Source organism: Cupressus sempervirens, chromosome 2 (genome assembly GCF_028749045.1).
Source record: "Cupressus sempervirens isolate cs-2001-9-10 chromosome 2, ASM2874904v1, whole genome shotgun sequence".
In the NCBI taxonomy this organism is placed as follows: domain Eukaryota; kingdom Viridiplantae; phylum Streptophyta; class Pinopsida; order Cupressales; family Cupressaceae; genus Cupressus; species Cupressus sempervirens.
In genome coordinates, this window is record NC_143119.1 from 465,798,342 (window position 1) to 465,824,122 (window position 25,781).

Sequence of the window (25,781 nt, forward strand, 5' to 3'; positions counted from 1 at the left end):
AGCTCAAAAAATCTTCTTTGTTTTCTATCACGTTGATGTTCAACTAAACTGCCTACTATCTTGCGCCTAATGTGATGATTACAATAGATTTTTGCATCCCACAATATTAGACACAACACTACTACTGTTAATTTTTTTGGAATCCCCTTGTGCATTTAGAAACTGTCCGAACTTCTATAGATTAAGTGAAAACTCTGTGGTTGAAGCCTTGTGAGATACTCTTTGTTTGCAATCATGATATAGACTTCCCAATTTAAGTTCAGATGTATTACCTAGAGTTTATTATTCGTTGAGGTCAACACCAAGCAGCCAACTACCCTTTGTCTCTAAACCGAAGTTCCAATAACATTCCAGAGTGAAGGCAACTGGAACAACTTGCTATTGAAAAATGCCTCTTCAGCACTTGATTTAGTTGTTCATATTGTCAACCAGAAATGCAATTCATCACTCAAAATATTGATGACGTGAAACATATAATCGCTGTTGTTAGTCTTATAATTTCCATCAAAAAATTTCCTAGTCTTTTTCATTTGTTTCTTCAGACTACTACGCTAGGAGAAGGTAATGACAAATGCCAATGTGTTAACCTTGCCAATCCGTATAACAAAAATGTGGAATCTGTTTATTTTACGACATCCAGTGCTTTAGGAATGATTTGTCTTATTCCCACATATCAATGACACGTATCTGCAACTTTGGACCAATTTTACTTTGAATAAAATCAAATTAATAACCCTCACGACACATGGAACTGAAGACCCCTTTAAGGAACATTGCCAATGAAATTGTTATTCAATATTTTTATATTGTAGAAATGAAAACAATGTTTAGACAATTAAAATTTCGATGTCGAATGAACAGGACTGATGATTTTCCTATCTAGCGGCTCTCTAAATATATCTTAATGATACAACCATTATTTCTCTCCTGTCAAGTGAGCATAATATTGTAGAGAACCTTGCTGCATGACTCACATGATGTCAATTCAGAGTCACACTGAACCTGATGATGATGATGATGAAAGTAATGCTCCTTCCCAGAATCAGTAGCATATGTCAGTATTCCAATCTTGTTGTTTGACACTAAAGCTTGTAAGGAACTGCATTCCTTATAGAAATCACTTAAATACAAACATCTACCAAATTGTTTGAAACTTTTTATCGAGATGTCTGCCTCATACCATAGACAAGATGCATAGCTTTCTCTCTCAATATTTCATTACGTAAATCTGAATATGTTTTTCATCGCAAATATATGGAGATGGGTTTTTAAAACTCAGGACCCAAGAATTAAACGACAAATACTGAATACTCTTCTCATCTCTTGCTTTTTTTTGCGGCGATTTTTGTAACCTCAAATGGATTTTGTCCCTCTTGTTAATGGCTTCTTAGTAATTCAAGATTTAATATTGTCCCACATAACACGATGCCAACCTTTGCATTTGTTTCTTGCACGAAAATTTTGATCATGACAAATGGATTGTAGAAATGATTTCAAATAATCCACAATGTGAAGAATGCCATGATTCTGATTGAAGTCAAAGAAGGTTTCATGTGTGTGCATAATGCTTCCAATATGTTTTCAATTTCAAGTGACACAAAATGCTGCCTCTGGCCTCTTGGGAAGGCTAAGTCAGAGACCTCTTTTTTTTTTCGTTGCCCCATCTACTATGAGATCAGAGGGAGGTTCTATTGTTTTCTCAAAGGGTGTAGGAGCTTGTCATCTTTCTTCAGATACACTGATCAATGGTGTCTTGCCCTTTATCTCCAAGATGCCATGCAACTTCGTGATCACACTCTTGCGCTTTAGTTCCCCCCAAGACATATTTCAAGCTAGCTAATCACCTCCTTCACTCCTGGATCTCCTGCTTGGGGGACGAAGAGGTCACTCGGCCATTCTTCAGCTCACATGAGATCTCTAAGAGCTCATAGAGGGTACACTAGGCAACATCACCATATCTCCAACAATTCCTTGAGATGGGCTCAGGCTAACATTCACATCAGATCTTAACCTTCAGTTCTAGACTACTTGCCTGAGTACTTATGTTTCTTTTCTTGTATCTTCTGACTTTTCTATTTTATTCTTTCCATGGACAACATTTGGTGCTATTGATGCTGATGTGGCCTTGTTATACACTTTTCAGTTCCTTAAGCTTGTTTGTGGTCTCTTGTTGGACATTAATAAATTTATCTTATCTTATCTCAATTGAATAGGAAAATCTTAGTGGCAGACAAGAAATGCCTTTCTAAAAGGCGCACATAATCCACAAACATTGGTTCTTGGAAGAATCCATGCCCCTTCTGCAATAATTACCTCCTTAAATAAATTGTAGAACCTTCTAGAATAGACTTTGAATTAAGCATAGTTCAAAATATTGTTATCAACAACTCACTGCTAAGGACTTAAAATATTGCTTAAATTTAATTAAAAGTGCATTTTTTTGCAAAACTCAATACATAGATGAATGTAATGAGTCAGTAAATAAGCAAACAAACCAAACAAATTGATCTAGAAATAAAAAATTGCATATAAGGTACAAGATCAAGGATGTTGATGGCTAGTAGCCATAGTCTGATAGTTTGAACTTTGAAGCAAACTAAAAATAGCAAATTGCCTTTGTAAAACTATAAGCAAATACAAATATAATATTTAAATAGTCTACATCTTCCTCTTACCCTTCCTAGTGACTTTACTAAAAACTATGATGCAAGTAATTTGTAAATTATTTGTTGTATTAACAAATGATCAAAGAGATCATTATAAAGAATTTACAATAGGTACAAAATAGAAAGTTTCTAATAAGAAATCGTAGAAGATCATTTCTAGGGTCTTATCTACCTAATTTACATAATATACAAATGATAATATGCAAATGATGACCATTAAAGTAATATAATAATATTCTAATAAAAACTATGGGAGTGGTACAAGGGTCTAGACCTAGAAGTCCATTGTGGCTGGATGTGCCTCCTTTCTCTGCGCAACTAGTTGTGACTCGACCTCAATCCTAAATGTAGATGGTGTTGACACGCGTAATGACTCATCATTTGTATCCTCCTCACTATTAGTGTCCTCATCCTCCTTTGAGTGGCATCTAATCCTACGACATCCAATCCCCTAGAAATGGTTTTAAGGTTTCTGTCCTCAAGTCTGAATAGAAAGCTGAAAGCTCTCCCAATGTATCTCCAAGAGAAACTCGAAAACCAAATCCAAAATGATAAACTAAGGTTGCCAAAAATAAATGGGACTTCCTTCTTTAATATGCAAACAACTCTTCAATCACCTTCTCTTGTCCTTTTGTCATATTCCTCCTTTGTCACTTTTGCCCACTTTAATATTAAATCGACCCCTTTTAATTAAGTTACATTATCCTTCCATAAGTCAATTTTAATATTACATGAATACGTCCTTAATTTCTTAATGCCCCCCAAAAGGGGATATTACACCATGCAACTACAATTGAATGTTCTGATCTAATTTTATAACGGATTCTAAGGCAAGACTTAAATAATTTGGATACACTCCTAGGGGGTCTTTTTGCACTTTCTTTTTAATGCCTCATTCATTTAATTGATTTAATTTCCTAGCATCCTTTTTGGGGGTCATGTTGAACTTTTTCTCACATTTTAATGTTGATTTTTGGCATTTAAGTAAAATGTGCCTTCTTGAGTCACTTAAGTGTTTTTTTAAAATTCTAATTTGTCATTGACATTGGGCAACTTATGCAGTGTTTCATTTAAAATTCACCTTTTCTACTAATTTGAAGTTGACCTGCAATGGCCCTTACTTATGTGATCAAAATCATGCTCTTTGACTTGTTAGAGTCTCTATTACAATCAAAAGGACTCATTTTGACTTGCTAAGCATTTATTCAACTTGAAACTCACTCAAAACTGAACTTTCTCCTTACATGCATATTTGGACAACTTTTCCACATTTTTTAATGTCTAAGGTTCCAAAAATTGTTCATGTAGGGCCACTCTCACCTTCTTTACATGAGTCTAGATGTTTTCTTTGCCTGGTGCATTTGAAAGCTCTTCTTTCATTGGGCCTACAAAGATATTGATAAAAAATGAGAAAAGAAACCTTCATGTTTATGGGAGACAATGATTGAGTTATGAATCACAATGTGAAGAATGCCATGAATTTGATTGAAGAACTCAAAACAAGTTTCATATGGATACAAAATGCTTATAATAAGTTTTCAACTTCAATTGACACAAAATGCTGCCTCTGCCCTCTTGGGGAGGCAGAGTCAAAGGTCCATTTTGTTTTTCGTTGCCCAATCTACTATGAGATTAGGGGGAGGTTCTATTGCTTGTTCGAAGAGTGTAGGAGCTTGTCATCTTTCTTCAGATACACTAATCAACGGTGTCTTGCCGTTTCTCTAGGAGGCCATGCAACTTCGTGATCACACTCTTGAGCTTCAGTTTCCCCTAAGACAAACTTCAGGCTATCTCATCACCTCCTTCTTCACTCTTTGATCTACTGCTTGGTGGCGAAGAGGTCACTCAACCATTCTTCAACTCACATTGAATCTATGAGACCTCATAGAGGGCACCCTCAGCAGCAACACCCTATCTCCAACAACTCCTTGAGATGACTTGTGACTCATCTTCACCTCAGATCGTATCCTTCAATTCTGAACTACTTCTTGCCTATGAGGAGTACATAGGTTTCTTTTGTTCTATCTTTTGACTTTTCTGTTTTGTTCTTTCCATGGACAATGTTTTGTGCTCCCAATGCTGGCTGCAGCCTTGTACACTTTTCAATCCCTTAAACCTGTTTGTGGTCTCTAGTTGGACATTAATAAATTTATCTTATCTCAATTGAATAGGAAAATCTGAGGGCTAGACTAGAAATACCTTTCTTAAAGGCACAAATAATCCACAAGCATTGGTTCATGGGAGAATCCATGCCCCTTCTGCAATAATTACCTCCTTAATGAATTGTAGAACCTTCTAGAATAGACATTGAATTAAGCATAGTTCAAAATATTGCTATTGATAACTCATCCCTGAGGACTAAAAAAATTGCTTAGATTTAATTAGAAATGCATTTTTCTTTTGCAAAATTGAATAAGGAGATGCATCTAATTAGTCAATAAATGAGTAAACAAACCATACAAATTGATCTTGCTATATAAAAATGCATATAGGGTACAAATTCAAGTATGTTGATGGCCATAGTTTGATAGTCTGAACTTTGAAGCAAACTAAAAATGCAAATTATTTTTGTAAAGCTATAAACAAATACAAGTACAATATCAAAATAGTCTACATCTTCCTCTTCCCCTTTGCAACAGCTCTAGTAAAAACTATTATGCAAGTAATTGGCAAATTATTTGTTGTGTTAGCGAATGTCACAAAGATCATTATAAATAATTTACAATAGGTACAAAATAGAAAGTTCTAATAAGAAACTGTTGATCATTTCTATGATCATATCTACCTAATTTACATAGTATACAAAAGATGACCATTAAAATAATATAATAATATTCTAATAAAAACTACGGCAGTGGTAGGGGGTCTAGACCTTGAAGTCTGTTGTAGTTGAATGTGCCCCGTTTCTCTGTGCAACTGTTTGTAACTTGACCAAAATCCTAGATGTAGATGGTGTTAACACTGGCAACGACTCATCGTTTGTATCCTTGCTCTTAGTGTCCTCATCCTCCCTCCGAGTGGCATCCAATCCCACTGCAAATCCACCCTCCTCCAAAGGTTGCCTCTCCAAATCGTTGAGGTCATCCATTTTGAATCACAATAAGGATTTATGTCATCCAAATCAAGTGGACCGCATGATGCTAACTCTACCTTTCTTATGTGCAACTTAAGGTTATATTGCACAAAGAGAAGGTCATTGAGGCATTTTTGTGCTAACTTATTCCTCTTTTTCATGTGAATGGCCTCGAACAAGGTCCAATGCTCCAATTACAGTCACAACTGGATGAGCTACAAATCACTCCACAATACTGCAAATGACTTTCTTTCTCCTCCAAATCCTTTCTCTCCTCTCCAATCCTGTTTTTGCAATCAAAAAATTATGTTTTGACCTTTTCTTGAGCTGTTATTGTCTATATGCAATTGCGTCTGATAAGTTTTTGGCTAATTGTGATGAATTAGCAAGTTGTTGGCAATGTTTTGCCAAGATATCTGTGATATTTTCTGTGCAAAAGTAACACAATTTTTTGCCATGTATAACTTCTCGCAATAAGTGAACTCATCACCGAGATATTTGCGATATTTTAATTTGTGGAATTAAGTACAATTTTTTTTGGTTTTTTTTGTATTGCTCCTAAAGTAAAGCCCGTTTTTGTGGGCAATAATTTGTCACCTAAGTTATCATAAAGAGAATGAATTTCTCTCTCAAACTGATTTATATATTGAAGAAAGTTGCTTAAAGATTCTTAACACTTAAAATAGATTCTTAACTCTTCAAAAAAATAAAATACATGAAGTAAATTTTACTGAAAATTAGTTAAGACTTGAAAGCAAATTTGTTAATGATTTTATTAATTAAATTACATCGGATAAAAAATTGGGTGAGAATTTAATGCAAATTCATAGGTTTTGTACAAAATATCAAAGTGAATTTTGCCTGACATTAAGCAGGTTTCATTTATTTATTTATATTTTAAGAATATGATTATTATTTCAAAAGTTGTCCACACTCTAGAGTCTATACTCTATATACAGAAATATTTTGCCATGCTCAAAATTTTGGCCCTATCCCTTAATGCTTGAAGCTTAGAGAAACATTGGTTCTCCTTTCAGTTTCAAAACATGCGGTTGTTAATCCTTAAAAATACACTTATCTGTTAGAAATAGAGGATATTGTTGGCACTTGGGAGTGTTGCAGAGATGTATTAATGGCAGATTTTGTCATTGATGTCAACATATATTTCAGTTCTTCATAGACTCAGATTTTGTATATCGTAGGCTAGTTATTAGTTCAATGTAGAAAGTGGTTGACATATTTGGTTATGCAAGCTTATATTTGTGTAAAACAATGAGTGTAGACATCATGTCTATGTTCACTGTACTTTATATAATATTTTGGATGAGTTATGGTTTGTTTTGTGAAGACTAGTAGCAAACCAATGTACACGAAAATATGACAGAACTAGTTATAGTGTTTTTTGCTATATATTAATGGCAAGCAAGAATTAATGCTAGCCAACATGGAAGATTGTAGAAAACTTGTTCGCGCACATATGTTCAGATTTGTGAATTATTCAGATTATTTTGGAAAGGTTGCTGGTGTGTAATGTACGATGCATGTTACTGGTTACCGACTAGGTTGTTGTAGTGTGTGAATTATTATTAGCAAATGTTATATTCCTATTGTAACGTGTGGGGAATTTAATGCAATGGTTGTATAGATGCTTATGAAGACATATATGCCTTAGCATGGTCCTATGTAATGCATTGGGGAAGCTCTAATAGGCCAACCTAATTAGGAGATAGGTTGGCAAATCAGTTGACTCTCATATATTGGTTGTTGATTGTTTGTGCTACTTTGTAACTTGCACCTAAGCATTCAAAGGAGTTAAAAGAAGCATTCGGAGGAGGCTTCTACAAACTTGAATTGCAATTCCATTTTTAGAGGATTATAAGGATTATGAGGATGAATCTAGCGATGAGGAGGACGATCATGATGAACATGTCATAGAGATTCAACCTCAGAGATAGGGGGAGAGGATGGCTCTAGAGTCTTCCATGACCTATCTCAGGCCTACTCGTAGGAGGACATAGTCTACAATGAGCTTTTGTTTTGATATATGTTTTGAACTTTTGATTCTATGGATATTGTAGACATTTGACAATGACACTATATTTCTATTATGTTATCTAGTTTAACTTTAACTGATTTCTTTCAAAATTCATAGTTGTACTCATGTGATCGATGCAATGTTGTGTATGTGTGTAAAGTACTTTCTATTTATCTCAATTATTGTGTATTTGAAGTTAAATGGCTAAATGATGCATGAAAGAAACTTTAAATCCTTATAAATCCTTGAATTTCATGTGTTTTTAATTGTAGAGTCCGGATGTTGAGTCTGAGTTCAAGCCCGACTGGGGCTTTGTTGTGTGTGAGCCGAGTCTGAAGCTTGTAACATTGGATTATTAGAGCAGAGCAGAGAAGCTGTTTAGATGATTAGTGGATCTCTAAGGAACTGTTTTGGCAAGTAAGTTGCAGAGCAGTCAGTTCATGCTTATTGGATATGTTATCCTGAAAGAACTATCTTTCACTTTTGTTAGATCATTTGAACAGCGGGTCTACTTGTTCTTATCAACTTTTAACAGGGTTAGAACCTTCTAGTAAGCGTTCAAGGCCTTGTAACGGAGATTTGTCCTTTAAGAGGGACTGTTGTACTAAATGATCTGTATTTGACTACTAATAGGGTCAACATCCTTTCACAAGGAATTTATATATTAGTACGCCATCTTGTGGGTACCATCCCCACTGGGGTTTTTCCTCAGATCAAGGGTTTATATAGTTAGCAAAATCATTGTGTTATGGTGTATGGTTTCTTATTGTTGTGGATCATTGTTCTAATTGTTGGAGATCAGTTTTATAAATGTGGACTTGGCTTCTTAACATGATCTTGTTTCAATGTTTGGCTTCTTACTGTGATACTTGATGACATCCATTCGCAAGTAATTGAGTTTGAGCTATTGATATTATTATAGAAGTTAAAACTGTTCTATATATTCGATAGTGGTGTTCTGTTTTGAAGTCAAAGCTGGCTATGCAATGATGTAGTGGTCGTCTTTAGTGATCTTCTGTAGTTTGATTTGATTTCACTGTTTGTTTATAAATAACAGTACTGTAGTATTACTGTTGCATATATAAAAAGGTTTTAGGTGTTCTATTTGTCAAAACTAATCGTTTGATTTTTCAAATTGATTGGCAGGTCCTCCCTTTTCCAAACATACCTTTGTTTTGGAACCTGTTTCGAGCACATGCTCATTGGCGAGCTCTTAAGGTAGGTTTTTTTCTTATGGAATTAAGACTTTATAAAGACTAGGGTTGTATTTGTGAAGTTTCTTATTTTTCTGCTATTTTGTCCAAAGACATTCCAGCAGGCCTGGAAAATATTCCCATAAGTTTTAATATGTAATGAGAATATAAGGGCCAAATTCTTGGGTTTGCATGTTATTTGTCCATTCTCAAAAATATTTCTATATTTGGATCCCATTATGTATATCCATTTACAGAAAGTTGCTATGTGTGTGGGGATGTCACACTGGAATTAATGAATATATTTATTGTCACCATGTTTTGTGAAGATGAAATAGTCCAAAGCCCTTTACTAGTATCATTGTTTAAGGGTGGTTTTCCTCATCTTAGAATTTAAATTAAGTATTAGTTCATTTGAATTGCATATGGACATTGTTTTTCTTACAACCAATACATCTGATATTTTTTAATTAAAAGTAATTTGCAGGGAAGTGAGAGGCTACTTTTCTTGGTTTCAGATTCCTCAGAAGCTTGGAAGATGAATGCAGCACCTGATAATAAGGATGGTGAGAATGTAATTTCATCTGGAGATGTGGGTGGGGCATGTTGTCCTTGGGTAAGCTTACCTCTTTTCCTTTCAATGTATAAGATGTTGGCAACACACGAGGCAATTTTACATCTGTAGAAATAAGGAACCTTAATTGGCTTAAAATATCCCAAATATGAAGATATGAATTTGTACCATCAAATCAATGAAATTGCTGGCTGAGTTATGTCTTGTAATGTTTAGTTGTATGCTTCTAAGGTATTAATATTTACATAGATGTCATAGTTTTATATTCTTTTATTTTTAGTTTAGTATAATTTCAAATTTGTTGATTCTTATTGTGAATCTATAAATATTGATTAATGATCCTAGCTTGTACTGGTTCTTAGGACCGTTAAGTCTAAAATCCCAACCCTAATGACAACAATTTTGGTAGATCCTATACATTCTAACAGAGATATGTGTTAGAGTTGATTGACATGCACTTTGAAATATGTCATCAATTGGTTGTGATAAAATGCAAGAAACAGAGCTGAATTGTTAAGTGGTCTCACACAGCACCCTCTCTGCTACACTGACAGGATATGTACAAATCTCAAGAGTCATCCATTAAGATTTCAGTGAGTGAGAAACTGGTAAGAAAAGGTACAAATTACCGACAAATACTCTACAAATCATTGGGACTTATAGATTAGCATTGTCTAAGAATTAAGAGAGTAGCCATTTGAGGATTCTTGAATTTTTCCCTTGTGAACACATCTATACTAGATAGCTTGAGCAATGAAAGAAAATTAGACTATATGCAACAGTTGCTGAAATCACAAAGCTCTCAATCTTGCCAATTTACAACCTCAAGTATCTAACACTAAATGCAGGGTATGTTTTGAACCGTGAGGGTGATAGCCTATCATTGTTTTATATCAGTGTCCCAAAATGCAATTTCAAGCTGATGCAATAAACTTGAAAAAACTAAATATCCTCCAGTTTGGACAGAAGTTTTTCCTATTTGTAAACGATCACAGAATCAAAATTACTTTTTGTTTTTGATCTGAGCATGTTACATAAATTCAATCATCATGAAATGAAACTTTTATTGGCATTCTCTATTCAAAGTGGTTTCAACAATCATACATAGATAGTCATAGGGGTAAAGTAGTTACATGCAAACATCGTAAACAGTCAACAGTTGTTAGGTTTTTTAGGTACTTACTCAGCGTCGAAGTCTTGGCAATAAATGTCCATAGTTATCAATCCTCAACTAAGTTACCAGTCTTCATAGCGGTTGAGGTGTGTGTTCAGGGGTTTGGTTAATTCGTTTGGGGGTTGGGTCTCTTCTATATAAAGCATACAAAATCAGAAATATATACTTATTTGCAACAGTAATTAAGTTTGGAATACACCATAGATAGCATCTTGTGTTATATAATAAACAAAACCACCATATTAATAGTCAAATACTAGTTACCGATAATAAAAATGTCAAATATTAGTCAAATGCAAATGTCATGATATGTATTAAAGTTTAAAGATAATAATAGCTCTAATAATAAACAAAACCACCATATAAAACTCTAATAAAGCTCTCACCAAATATTTGAATATTCAGAATGAAATATCAGATTGCTACAGCTGTAAATCTCTTCAGCACTGCATATTTGTGCTCTTATTTCTGCAGATTTGTCTTTGAGAGAAGACTTCACAAATTTGGCTTAATGTGGACTCCATCACAAATCCAATCCCATGAAACTAATTGATTTTCCATTAACTCCACTAAGAAAATCCTAAGAGTTTCCGTCCTCAAGAAACTGGAACTAAAATAAGCTCCCAAAATTCTATCAAGGAAAAATGTATAAACCAAGCATGCCCAAAATGAAGCTAAAGCTGCTTTCTAACAAGAGCTCTGAAGGAGCTATAGTCCCTGCCTTTTGCCAAAAAGGAGAAATTGTTATTTTTCTGTTAAAGCACAGTGAAGAGAAGATGATAATTTATTAGAGAAGCATTTAAGTGATTTGGAAATATACAATGAAATAGGACGTTTAGCAAGCATTTTTTTATAAAATGAAGTTTTCACTAACAGGTATAATTTAGAATGATACGAAAATGAATTGTTAGAAGGATTATTCATATTCTAATTAGTGAACTAGTGTTACCTGGTTATAAAATTCTTTCCATTTTATAAGCGTTGGTTAATTTTTGAAAATTGCCCGATTTTAAGCTTTCAATTGGCCATTTTATCTTTGAATTTTCATGAATCTCTAAACTTCCATGTCTCCAGCTCATTATCAGCTACGCACAGCACTTGGAATTTTTAAAATTTGACTTCTGAGCTTCAAGTTATTAAAGGTTAATGATAACGTTCAAAAACATGTTTTCATTAACCTCTCAAATGGTTAATGATAACATTCAAAAACACGTTTTCATTAACCTCTATAAGGTAGTTATTAACCTGTTAAGGGGACATATGCAACATTGGTTAATAAAGCAACAGCCGGATAGAAGATTGGAGTGCAAACAATTCAGACCTGTGCATATGCAGTTGTAGCAAATGCTGGTGTAGAGGGTGTCGTAATGATAGGGAAATTAAACTGGTTGAGCAGCGGCTATATAGAGACCAATCATGTGTAAGCTGTCCGCTTCACAAAGTGCAGGGTAAGAATGTTTTTAAAGGAGCAATAAAAGTGCAGTTTATCAAACAACTTCATACCACCTCATTCAATACGTTGCCAACCCACGATTCTACTTTTATTGGGATCATTTTCAGCAGCGGCTTTCCTTCACAGTGGGAGATGCTTCAAAATTTCGTAAGCCATATGGGGCCACAACATGGCACAAGTTCAAATTCACATTGGTTAATGTGATTAATTAAACAATCACGCTGCCAGCCAACCTCACGCCAGAGTGCTTGAGCGATACAGAGGAGTCTATACTTCTGTCCACGTGAGCAAGGGAAGGATGCGTTAAAGAACCAAATGCATTTTTGGTTTATTTAACAGTGGGTATGATACTAAAACCTGAGTTCATGTCTGAGAATACGCAGGTACAGTACCAGCTGCATGCCCAAAGTATAAAATATTGACTCAGGCCCGTAATGCTTTCAAATTGCCTTAAGTCATTTAAAATATAAGTTGTGGACAATGCCCATCTGCAAATATGAATGGAGAACTATCTAGCTAGGGTATTTGTGAAGACAGAATACAAATATAAACATGGGAAAAAGAATCTGATCATGGAAGACAATGACCACCTAGAATCAAAGAGAAATCTAAACAGTCCATTTTCAAATCCATGGACATGTAACGAGGAATGCAAGTATTGAGTGAGATTGCTCTTGACTTGTTTGACATAATGCCTGAATAACAAGGTGGTGAATGTGAACAGAACATATAGAGTGCTTGGAAAATGTTCGACAAAATGAAATATCCATTCTTGACCTGTAGCTCTGAAAGCTGCACTCCTTAATTCATTTCAAATTCAGATGCATCCTTACTTTCTTAGGCAATCGACAATCTGCAGATAAGCTGGAGCATCATTAATGTCGTGCAAATTTATGAGTGAATTATAGTTTGGGCAAGATCAAATTTGTGTGAATGTTTAATACAAAACACAGTGACCTTCAGTCAAGTGTAATGTTGGCAAATCTTTTCCATTGAATGGTTGGTTTGTTACTTTGAAGCTGGGAATAAAGATTGCTGTATGGGGCTGAAGATATCCAGAAAATTGATAATCAATCATGAGGTACAAGTATCAAAGGCCGGATTATGCTCCTGTTTTAAGAAGTACGCTTCCAGATATCGGTGATACCATTTTAAGAAGTGTCTACCTTCAAGACTTCTGGTCACCTCTTGTGAATGAAGAAAAGACTCCACTAGCTGAAAAGATATTGGAAAGTGGCTTAGCTCAAGTAGGCGGACATCCTATTTCAGTACAATGCTCGGATCTAGTATTGGAATGCGTGAAGGCTTATTATCCGAATACTAGAGAAGTTATTTCATCAAACAAGAAAGTAATTGTCCGTCTAGACCCTGCCTCTATTGCTAATGTTTTCAAATTGCCTACCAGGATGCAATATGCTAGCATCAATATGAGAACTGCCAAAGAGTATTTTACTGCAAATCAAACTCAATGTTTAAACATCATTGCCAGGTCATGGTTCTCGCAACCAAGAAAAGGGAAATCTCAATTAGGAAAATCCATCCATAGGTCGTTGTTAAAAGATGTGGCGAACATGGTGACCTTACTAAGCAGGATCGTTGGTCTTCGGGATTCACACGAGTTTGAAGGTTGGATGTTCCTGTTTATCAACATGATCTGTGAAGGGAAACAACATATTGATTGGGCTGAAATTATCGGCGACTCACTACATAGACAGCTCATGGGACTTCAAGAAAACAACTACTTTTATATGACTTCATATCTTTTCTATGCTATCGCAAGTACCAAAAGTTGGTCAGGACTTAACCGGCAGGGTGTTTATGATGATACTACCATCATTTATAATCATCTTCCTCAAATTCAGTATGATAATAGCATGCACCATTTTAGAAGAGTGAATGATGCATTCACCATGCTAATTGTAAGGGAAATTCAAGGGAACATTGGACTCAGGATTTCACCGGAAGCAGCGATGAAAGTACAAAAATATGGAAGTATTTTCATACAGTTCCCGAAATTTACTTATATCAGGTTAGCTGTCTATGACGGGGTGTCCGTTGATGTTACCTAGATTTTTTGATGATAAACTGGTCTTAATTGAAATGGTCAGGCAAATTAGTCAAATCCATAAACTTTGCAGGAATAGGAGGATAGAAGAAATAGCTTTTCCTATCGGCATCGGATATTATAGTTGTGATACTGCGTCAAATGCCAGGAACATTGAAAGATCTATTGCCACAATAAATTTGCATCCATACACAATGCATTTCCCTTATGACAGTAAGGGCTATGCAGTGAATGAGTTAAAGTTAAATCCCAGTCTTGGTCACTTCTCGGCTCTAGAAGACTTTTGGGAGGACTGTGAAAATGATTTTGAAGTTAGGAAGAGAGATTGGATGCGGCTTACAGTACAACAGGTGATAGACTTCAAGTTGGACATTGATGTGATAGGTGTAAATGACGATGAGGGTTCTTTGGTTGATCCTTACTATTATGAGAAAATTGAATTGCTAGAGCTCCCTCCTATTGATTGGTCAATTCTCGAATTAAAAAGCTTGAAGGAGAGGTCTTCCTATGTTCTTAAAAGAACAAGAGATTGGATTAGTAAAGTCAGATCCGAAATAGCAACTGGTGAATTTCAAAATAAAGAGAGGAGAAATAATATAGGGGAATCATCTCGGATGACAATAGAAGCAACTTCTAGTGAGAAGATACAACAACTAGATACAGGTGCTCTAGGACAGGATGAAGATCTGATCAGCCAAATAAGTTTACAGTCAAAAGAAAAAGGACAAGAATGAAAGGTAGAATGAATCAAGAAGGGAATAAATCCAATGAAAAAGACCAAAGAACTCCTCAATTTGCTGAATCACATGTCCCTGTTACATCCCCTCATGATGTAGCGATTCCTCACTTGAGTCACCCTCCTCCTGATATGCCAATAATAGACATCATGCAGTTAGATAACCCGTTATCTAATTCAGAAGACTTAATGATGGTTGCTGAAAATATAACAAGCGATGTACAAGCTTCAAAAATTACACATTCGTGGTTCCAGGATAGTCTTCAGAAGAGGAAGAAAGTTGTTCAAATGGTCCCACCTCCATTTGATGTGATCTCTAGTATTCTTTAGAAGCCTCCTAAGGTGAAAAAGACCAAGGTGATGTCCAGGTTAGCTATTGATGAAACTTCAAGCAACTTGTGTGTGGAATTAGCCAAGCCTATAATTGAAAAGAGTATTGATGAAGCATCTGAATTAGATTTCATTCTAGAAAAGGTTGATCTTGGTCCTTCTAATGCAGAAAGAGAGTTTCAAAATTTTGAACTGATTGCCGCTCAGATGTTGCAAAGGGCGAAAGAAGAGAAAAGAGCCAAGGAGCAACTCAAGGAACAAGTTCAGATACTGGTATCTTATATTAATTCAATCAGCAATCCCTCTAATGCCCAAGTCGTGGTCACTCCGCCAGTTTTAGCAGGCCCTGATGGTATTTTAGATCATACTGTTGTTGAAAGAATGAACCAACACAAGTCACATAGTATGATGATCGAAGCTTGGATAAATCATAGTAATGTGAATCAGAATTGTATCGGAATTGGCACGGCCGAATCGAATCGTGAATCAGGGGTGAATCGCCGGTGAATCGGCAATGAATCGGCAAATTTGAAAAAACCCTTTAAATGTAAAGATTTTAACAATTTAAGACTTATTTCATGCACCCTTTATTGAATATAACTTAAAAACACTATAACATCATCAAATAGAATCTAACATACATAAACATGAAACATAAAATCCATCACATACGTAACTATGTTATCATTATGTACTAAAATGTAAATTGTATGCTAGCTGAAGTAAATAAAAATCAAATGATCATAATGATTCAAATCATAGAATCAGTAAGATGAAATCATGAAGATCTATAAGACATCAAATCATAAATGTATGTATAAATCTAAGATGAAGATCCATGAAAGTTTGAAACATATGTCTATCAGTGATTCAGTATCACTATCAATATCTATACAGTGTAAACAAAATATAAAAACAAGGCTCCAGCTCACGCCTCATCATCCTCATCATCATCCTCTAGCTCTGCTGCAGCCTCATGAGTATCCAGTTTGCCTATGAGAAAGGCGTGTAAGGTAGGTCCTAGAGGACCGCCGAGCCATGTCCCCTGCATGGGCAATGGGCTCATGAATAACGTCGCTAGGGCCTGCGTCTGTGTGTGCGCGTGTGCGTCTACCAATGCCTGAACGTGCTCTAGCTGCCTCCTCTGCCCTGGCCATAGCCTCAGCCTCTACATCCACCTGGTCAACCCACGCGCGGTCTTCCTCAGTGAAGACTGGGTCCACGGTCTCTGTGATCCACTCTGATTCTGGATCAATCTCCTCTAGAATGATCGGAGAGGAGTCAGCACCCAAAATCTGTCTGATCCTAAGACGAAGGTTGTAATGAACAAAGACAAGATCATTCAACCTCTGCACTGTCAACCTGTTTCTCCTCTTCGAGTGGATGTGCTCGAACATGGACCAACTGCGCTCACATCCAGAAGCGCTGCTCGGTTGACTCAGAATGCGGATGGCAATTTTTTGAAGGTTTGGGGTTGTGGCCCTAAACATTTGCCACCATCTATTTGAAATAAGGAAAAAACAAAAACAATTAGTCTCATTTATAGATTACAACTCTAAAATTAATGCATTATATAATCAACTTTAAGTTTAGAATCTAGATTCATGAACATTGAATATATTATTTAATTTTTACCTGGCTGTAGTGTTGTTTGAGCATTTATGGCCATCCTGCCAGAGACAAGTGGCCCCTCCTTATTGTTGAACTGGTCTAGCTCAACAATCGCAGCAACGCTATTTTCATCGCTACTCAATCTCTGAATCACTGTGTATAAGCCAGTGAGAACCTCCGCATCCGCCTTGAACTCAGGACAGAAACGAAATGCCGGATTCAGATAGTAAGCTGCTGCGTGGATGGGTCGATGGAGCTGATTCTGCCATCTCCTATCGATGATGTCCCAAATAGGGCCATACCTCTCCTGCACTCCTGCATATTGGGCTCTGATGGCCTCCTTGGCCCTATCCATGCCCTCATAAATGTAGCCCATAGAGGGCTTCTCCCCATCAGCAGTTCGTAGCAAAGCTACAAGGGGCTCAGTGACCTATGTATAAAGTAAAACAAAAAATTTGAGTCAAAACTTAAATATAAAATAATATAACTTAAAGTAAAAGCAAAATACTAAATGTTAAATTGCAATAAATTTACCTTAAGGATTTCTCTAGCGGGTTTCCAAAAACCATCCTCATCAAATATGCAATCCGCCACATCTAACCCTACAGTGGTCGTAGCATAGGAAGAGCAAATCCACTCCTGCCCAACAAACATGCTCCTCAATCCATCCCTTGATGTCAACAAGGACTGCAAGGTGATGAAATTCGAGGCAAACCTCGTGATACCTAGGCGAGCTAACTCTTTGCCTTTTGTGTACTTCCTCATTGTGCTAAGGACAAATGCATGATTATAAATGAATTTGCATATGTTTTTTGCCCTTTCCACACATGACTTGACAAACTCAAGTTTGCCAATTTTCTCCAACATGAGGTCAATGCAGTGTGCCGCACAAGGGGACCAAAATATGGTGGGGTGCCTCTCCATCAAAAGTTTACCTACAACAATTTTAAGTCAATTAGAAACTCAAATTTCAAAATTCAAATAAATTTATTTTCAAAACTTGCAAAGTTAAAAAGTTTACCTGCTGCATTATCTGTCACCACCTGGATCACATTTTGTTCTCCCACCTCTACTATAACTTCCTCAATAGCCTCACATAAATATGTGGCATTTTTCACATGTGCGGAAGCATCAATGGATTCTATGAACATGGTATATCCTACAAGTAACAAAACAACGAATTATAATATTAAATGGATCATTAACGAATTAGCATTCAACAAATCAAAATTTACAATGTATGTAGGAAAGTAGAATGATCAATCACCTCCACAGGATACAAGAAAATTGAGGAGTGTTCTATTTCTCCTATCGGTCCAACCATCAGTCATGATGGTGCAATCCTTTGCAATCCATTCCTTTCGGTTCTCTTCGAAGTCAACCCTCATGTCCTCTACCATCTCATCCAGGAGGTATCTGCTCAACTCAGCCTCAGTTGGGGCTTTAAACCCCGGACCACAAATAGCAACCGCATCTATCATATTCTGCCAATAAGGAGCCCTGTCACAAATAAAAGTTTAGATGTCAAAGACTCAAATTATAAAACAACTAAATATAATTAAAGTTTTACTTTTACTTTTAATTTTAGCTTTAAAGAAAACAAAGAAAAAAAATCAGTTACCTGGCTGCAATAAATGGAATGTTGCAAAAGTACCAAAATTTGCATATCTCCTTTTTGGCAGCATCGTGAATCTCCTTGTTCAAACCCATGCCCTCAAGCGTGGGTTGGGAACCAGGAGTAGTGCGGGGCACAAAGTAACTATCCATTCTGTTTTTCCGCACTCAAGGCTGCAATAGGTTGGTGTGGGACTCTGTCTCAGTATGTGACCGACTAGCACTAGCACTAGCATGAGCAGAAGAATTAGGATAAAAAGGAGGCCTAGAAGAACCCTCTCCAACACAACCTACAGATGCGGAAGCTGATGCAGATGCAGACGTGGATGCGGCTGCGGATGCGGGAACATGGGAGCCAATACCCCTTAACCCTTCAACTTGCATTTTCCTATTTGCTTTGTCTTTTTCAATTTTTTCTAATGCCATTAAGCAAGTGCGTTTTGCCTCAGGAGTTTGGTGAGTGCAAACTGTAACATCATGTCCAGGTATAGCAGCAATGTGGAATTTCAATTTATAAATACCCTCGGAAGTTTTTTTTTTTTTACAAAACATGCATTTTGTTTGATATTTGGTTCTTCCAGGAAACTCTTCATTATATTTCCAACATTCATCTTTTTTACCCATTGGAATTTGCGAAAAATGAGAGCAAAGGCTGCTGCAATAAATTTTTTTATGTAAAATATCACAGTTTGAAGCTAATAAAAATTAGAAAACAACAAACCCTAGCTTGCAACTTAGTAAAAATAAAGAACATTCAAGATTTACACTAAAATTCTTGAAAACTATAGAAATTTAACAAAAAACGCATAATACACTAAAAATTTAATACACTAACATGCAAGAAAAAATAAGCACTTACCTCTTGCAAATGAGTTGAGGAGTGTTGATATTGGCTTCTTAATGCTCCCAAAGCAATTGATGGGCTCCCCAAATGGCCTGCTGATCTCTTTGGTGCTCCTCCTTCTTGCCGGTTGGAAACCTATGGCTTTTTTTTTCTCTTCTTCTCTCACACTTTTTCTCTCTTCTACTCATGCTTCACAAATAAAAGGCCTTTAGGGTTATAACAAAGAGAATAGGTCAAAAACAAAGTGAAAAAAACAAATGATTTTTTAAAAAATTTCAACTTCCCTTTTTACATGCCGCGGGCGATTCATAACCGATTTTTTAAGGCGATTTTGGCGATTTTTACATGAATCGCTTGAATCGGCGATTCAAGCGATTCATGGCCCAAAAATCGGCGATACCGATTCACGATTCAAAAAAAATCGTGCAAGATGAATCGGGTCGCGGAATTGCCGATTCAGGCGATTTTTGGGCGATTCTCATTACTATGGGATAAATAGAATGATAGAGGATGCTTCGAAACTTATAACTGGAGTGAAGGAGATATATGGACAAGCCATCGCACAGATACAGGAAATTTCTAAAGATCTGGAAAATAGCAAGAAACAAAAATCCACCTGGCAAAAAGTAGCTGATGAATTAAAAGAAATGGCCAAGTTAGGTATGAGCACCCTACTTCTTGAGAAAATTATTGCTGATCCAAGTGACAACCAAACACGTATTTGGAGTAAAAGTGTTGGTTGAAAGGTGATAAACATCAGCAAAGGGATCACTGAGTTCGAAAAGCTAATAGGTTCTTTGGAGCAACTGAAAACAAAAAGTACAGATGAATTAATCTCTACTATTACAGGTGGGGTGCCAGTAAGTGATCTTCAGCATGTTGATTGTCAGTTTCTCCTTGATTCCTTCAGTGTTCAGATTCATTCAGAAATAGAGAACCGTGTATCAGATGTTGAAACTATGATGAAGCTTAGCCTAGTTGCAGTCACGCTGGGAGATTGTAACATTTCAGCCTATCGACAAGAGTCAAAAGAAATTCAAGATAGATACTTCACAGCCAAACTCAAGATGGAAAATGTGTTCATTCCGAACTATGAATCAATGATGATCATCCTAGATGCTTACAGGGCTTTCTGGGATAGATCAATTGTGTTCGGGTAGATAGAATTAGTGGCTAGAAGAATCAGTATTTTTATATGTAAACATCTTTAAGAAATCTAGCGAAAGTTTTGTTTTTGCAAGTTTCTTTGTATAGGTTAATTTTCTTGAGGTTAATTAACCTTCCAAAACCACGTATTTTGGAGGTAGTTATTAACCACGAAGAGGTAGTTATTAACCTCTATGTCTATATAAGGACACCTTTTAGCTTTGTAAAAGGGACTTTTTGGTTTTAAAAATAAGGGAACACTATGCTGAAATTTTGATTGCAGGATAAATTTTGGGAAGTATGTACACTTTTTATCTCTGAAATTGAAAATCTCTTTTGTCTTCTTGGTGCAAGGAAATGAAATGAGATGTGTTTTGCGTTCCCTATACTGAAATCAAAATTGTTATGCATTGTAGTAGACATTCTCATGGTATTATGCGAGTGTTTATGAATGTTAATGAATGTGCTTGATAATACTGGTTGCTTTCAAGCGTAGTTCTTGATCACCATTGTTATCAATCTTGTTTACTGAAGAAGGTTGTGAAGACGTGTGGTGCATTCATCCTGAACGACTTTCTCTTGATCTTCGAAGTTTTTAGATTCTTTATTTGAAAATCTTTTAAAAATTATATCATACGAGGGAGCTGCCCCTCTAAACACAGAGGAAGGCCGCATATCAAGCGCCTCTCCAACTGTTGTGAACGGTTTTCCACACACTCCGTTGGGCAAATTCTACTGTGACAAATCTGTTTACCAACAACTGCATTTAGTAAGATTGCTATTTTGGTTTGTGATTAGATTGTTTAACAAAAATATAATCTTTCCTCTACCAATAAAATATTTTAAGTTGAATACTTTGTTTGTAAAAGTTTTTAATAGATAATTAACAATTTTGTAAAATGAATAAAATCTAGTTTATTGATAAAATTTGTAATGATATACATATTACATCATATTTAGATTCTCATTTTAATATCTACAATTTTATTTTGAAATTTCATTTATTAAAAGCTAGAAATTTGAATTAATTTTTTTCGATGGAGGTCATCCACAAAGACGTTTTAGGTAGCCAATACGGGCCCATGCGTGCTTGAAACCTCTTCGGCTAAGAGCCAAGGACTGAGGAGCATCCACGCTGTCAAATTCGCCTGGGGCAAGATCCTGGCCCCGGATCCCGATTTGAATTAATTTTTAAGAAAAATCAAATACTCGAATAAAAATATTTTTAAAATTTAACTACTAAAATCATATTTCATATTTATTTAGTTAATTAAATTGTATTGATACTTAATTCGTTTAAACCATTTCCAAAATATGTCAATAATATTTTTTACATTAATCTATGAAAAATCTATTACGATAGTTTAATGTGGATGTACAAGTAATTGTTGTTTTCTTTTGTCATTCAGACTTCCTAATTTACAAGAATTAATTTGTAATTATCATTTAATTGTCATTCATATTTAATTGAATATATTATATATAATTTGGAATTTGGGCTTAAAAAATGTGGATGTGGCCTTTGTGAAAGGATAATTATGTTGAAAATGATGTAATGAAATATGACGTCAAATTTTTGAAAAAAAAAAATTACAAATAATTTATAATGCTAATGGAGTGATTACATTTTAATTGTATATGCTTTCTCATTGCGTACAATTAATCACTGTTAAAGTTGGGCATTTCCATTTTAGTGAGAGCTTGTAGTGCTTTCTAGAACGTCCGGAACAAAAACATGTGTCACTTGACTGGGGCTTCTTTAGACAGTTGTAAGAAACTTTCACCACCTGTGACAAATTTTAAAAGATCAAAATTTTGGGAAGAAAAAATATCCATATTTGCAACTAAATAACTTATCTCCAAGACTAGGTAGCACATGAATAGATATAGATTAGATGGAATAATCTAGATTGTAAATAATCCTTACAAGACCTATTCCGCATCTGCAGCATTTGCTCAGCAGCAAGCTCACATCCATGCACAACGACACGGTGATGTCCATGGAAAAATCAATAACACTGCAATGAAAGACACTATATAGTCTCTGAAGTTTCGAGAATTAGATCGCAAATTATAGTCAGGCGGAAGTGTTCAAAACACGGGGCGTCTGGTAGTCGCAGGGGAGCCTCTATGGCCTTTGCCATGTTCCTTTTGTTTTCCCTGTGGCTGGGAAAGAGCATCTATTGCAGGAGATTTGTTGTTAGGCTGCTCATCAACAATGACCTAAATTTTGTATGCGTGATGGCCTCTGCGGCTAGAGCTTCTGTGGCATGTTTGGGTTCTTTTCCACGCTTAGATATTCCTGTAGACTTGCTAAAGTGCATGAAGAAATAGTTTGAGTACCAGTAGCCCTTTGATTTATGAGTTTCTGGTAAGGATTTGACTCAAAACCATCTCACCTTATCCACAATGGTGGGGGTGCCAGTGGATAGGTCGGTCTTGCTGCATAAGGGGTGTCTGTGCCACCTGCATCTAAAGAGACCATTTCTTCCATTATTGTTGCAGGGGTCTGGGCTTCTTCGGTGGATTTGGGTCCGTTTGGGGTGTAAGCTTTGTCTCCTCGCCTTGGTCTAGCATCAACATGTCTTGCTTTTCCTCCTCATCTGGCTATTGCTTGCAGCCACTGTAGATGATGCAAGTGCCACCCTCGGGCGCCTCGGCCATCACCTGTGCCACCTCCTACTGAAGTCAATTCGCAGAAGCAGATTGACAAATTGGTCAAATATGTCATCTCTTAAAAAAATGATTATAAATAAATAGCACCTTGCAGAATGTCGAACTTATTGTTTTCAATTTTTTCTTTTAATTTTAAAATTGAAGTTTAAGGGAAATAATATCAAGTAACATTCAATAGTACTTTAATTAGTATTAGCTTTCAGTTATAATTTAGTATATTAATTTTTGACAACTTAATAATATTTAATTAAATTAATTGTGACTTAAATAAATTGGGGACATTACAAAACTTGCTAGTGGGACATTGTAGACTAGCATATTGGAGAATTATTCAATTACAACCTTTACAATGTGTCAGAAGAGCCGACCACTCTGGATCATAAAAGTAAAAATATCCCAATGGTAGAGCAGCCTAGAAGCAAATCGGCGGCCCAAGGTTTGAGTCGTTAGCTGGTCCACGGAAATTTAACAAGGCGGGGTTTAACATTCTGGGTCATAAAGGAATGATATCGCAGCAGTACAGCAACCTAACGGCAAATAGGAAGCCAAAGGATTTCGTACTAACTTGCCTAATGAAATTTAACAAAATCACTGCTTGATGGCCTTTCTGTGACGATGTAACCATACATGGATTTGGATATTGCAAAGTCAAATCACTGAATGCTAATTGATAAAATAATAATAATAATTATCTAATCCATTTTGATGTTTGAAGTATTAGCCAGTAGACGTGTACCACTAGTTTTCCTGGTGCAGATGTATATATCTTGGAAGTTCACAGTTCTGTTACTGGTGTGTTAGTTCTTTCGATAACACAATCTCAAAATTCTAGCATATCTAGCTTTAAACAAGTTATGATGATCCTTATGGCAATAACCTATCCTAGATTAGCTTGCAAAATCCTTATAGAAAATGTTGTATGATAGCTTGATTATGCTTTATTTATTGTTTTGAGAGTACTGCGTTTTCTGTTTCCAATGACATTAAAGAAATTTATTATAATGAACGAAGACCGAGATTTGTCAAACACACAAGGTTCGTCTTTCTTATCATTTGATATTTACTGCTTCCAAGGTTTATTTCCTGCTAACTCAGTCTATATTTTTAGGCGAATAAAGATGCTGCTTGTTTTGTTCAGATTATAAATGTTTTGTATTTCCTCTTTGGGTCAAGGTACTATGTCCATGCAGACGGCTAGAGGATATTATTTCCTCAGACAGCAGAGCAAGTGCCTTGAGCAATCTGACAATATCCACTATTTGTGTCACATACAACATAGACTACACTGAAGTCTTGAAATGGAGAGACACCAAGCTATAACTCAGGTCAATTATTTGCTGGATTTGGGAACTGGCGGCATCTATCAGATAAAAGTCGTGTTTATGGGTGGATAATTTTCTTCATATTTCATTTATGAGATAACACAAACTTGGGATAGACATCCCTTTACGTGGACGGATATTTGCATGTCATTATATTTATGAATTCGAGATCAGAAGTTGATCTGAGCAATTCATTTATTCTGTGCTAACCTGTATTCTCTCTCCATTTCAATAAATCATTCAATCTTAGCTAGTGAAGTTTAGGCTTTTCCTTTCAGCATGGTCCGGAATTGTTTAGGCTCAGAGATTTCTCCATATACACTGCTAATATCGTGAAGTTGTAGTTTTTGAAAGTGGAGTGAAAATAATGATTGCTTTTGTCCTCGTTTTAGTGGTTTATATCTGCACTACGTTGATACCAACTTTCAATGAGTTTTTAAATGCTTTATTTTTCATTGAATTTGCAGATAATTTATTTATTATAGTGTTACATAGAACCCCATGTTGTAGCTCAAAATGAAGAATATGATTATCTTATGAGTAATAGCCTTTAAAGATATCATTATGCGATGTCTGTTTTTTTTTTTTTTTTTTTTTTGGGTTGACTGAAGATGTGCTAAAGTTCTAATTTTTTGGGATTTTTTTAAGGGGGGTGTTACATGATTATTTAGAATCCTCTCTTGCTAAATATGAGTTCCTCTTTTTAAGTGAATTTTTAAGGGTGTTAAATATGAGCTCTTCTTTTGAAGGGAATTTTTAAGGGGGTTATTAGAATTTTTTAAAGGGGTGCTATAGGATTATTTAGTCTTTTCTTGTTAAATAGGAACTCTTTTTTAGGTCTTTAAATGTGAGTTGGTGAAAATAGGGTGGGGGTGGAAATTGGAAGCGGCTATGCAATTGGACCAAATCAATTTGATTTCATAATTATTAAATAAATATTAATTTGATCAAAAATAAAATTCAGTTCTCATGGAGTTTTTAATTTATTTAATAATTATGAAATAAGGTTGATTTGGTCAACCCACTTCCCCGGCTGTTACATCCCAAATTTCTCATTAAAAATAATCAAATAGTCGTTATATATTTCATGTGAATGACAATTGTATAGTTAAAACAGTTGAATGCTATGATCATGTGAAATGGAAATTACAGTTGATTGTTTTGATTCATGTGAAGATGAAATGTTAGTTGTTTGTTACAATTTAACCGAAAATGAATATTTATTATTTTAATTGAGGAATATGTTATTATTTAATATTTATTATGAAA

At 35.6% G+C, this 25,781-nt stretch overlaps 3 protein-coding genes across 10 annotated transcripts in view; 1 reads left to right on the top strand and 2 right to left on the bottom strand.

Annotated features, from left to right (window-relative positions):
- The window catches only part of LOC149573062 (K+-H+ exchange-like protein), a 177,473-nt gene extending 152,562 nt beyond the window's left edge, over window positions 1-24,911 (top strand). For 3 of the 8 annotated variants that reach the window (XM_089814236.1, XM_089814234.1, XM_089814240.1), the window contains 3 exons: window positions 8,921-8,992; window positions 9,455-9,583; window positions 24,364-24,911. In XM_089814236.1, coding sequence (XP_089670362.1) covers window positions 8,921-8,992; window positions 9,455-9,583; window positions 24,364-24,510 — 348 coding nt within the window. In that variant the 3' untranslated portion in view covers window positions 24,511-24,911. Of the gene's footprint in view, window positions 1-8,920; window positions 8,993-9,444; window positions 9,584-10,095; window positions 10,160-24,363 lie in introns of all 8 variants that reach the window. The other 5 variants (XM_089814237.1, XM_089814235.1, XM_089814238.1 and 2 more) reach the window with 4 other exon arrangements.
- On the bottom strand, window positions 16,779-17,953 carry LOC149573063 (uncharacterized). Its single transcript, XM_089814242.1, has 2 exons — window positions 17,445-17,953; window positions 16,779-17,340 (listed from the first exon to the last, which is right to left on the bottom strand). The coding sequence occupies exons 1-2, from the start codon at window positions 17,832-17,834 to the stop codon at window positions 16,924-16,926; spliced, it is 807 nt and encodes a 268-aa protein (XP_089670368.1). The 5' UTR covers window positions 17,835-17,953; the 3' UTR covers window positions 16,779-16,923.
- On the bottom strand, window positions 17,940-18,677 carry LOC149573064 (uncharacterized). Its single transcript, XM_089812305.1, has 3 exons — window positions 18,532-18,677; window positions 18,232-18,410; window positions 17,940-17,953 (listed from the first exon to the last, which is right to left on the bottom strand). Exons 1-3 carry the CDS (start codon window positions 18,675-18,677, stop codon window positions 17,940-17,942), a joined length of 339 nt encoding a protein of 112 aa, XP_089668431.1.
- Window positions 24,912-25,781: the final 870 nt, after the last annotated feature.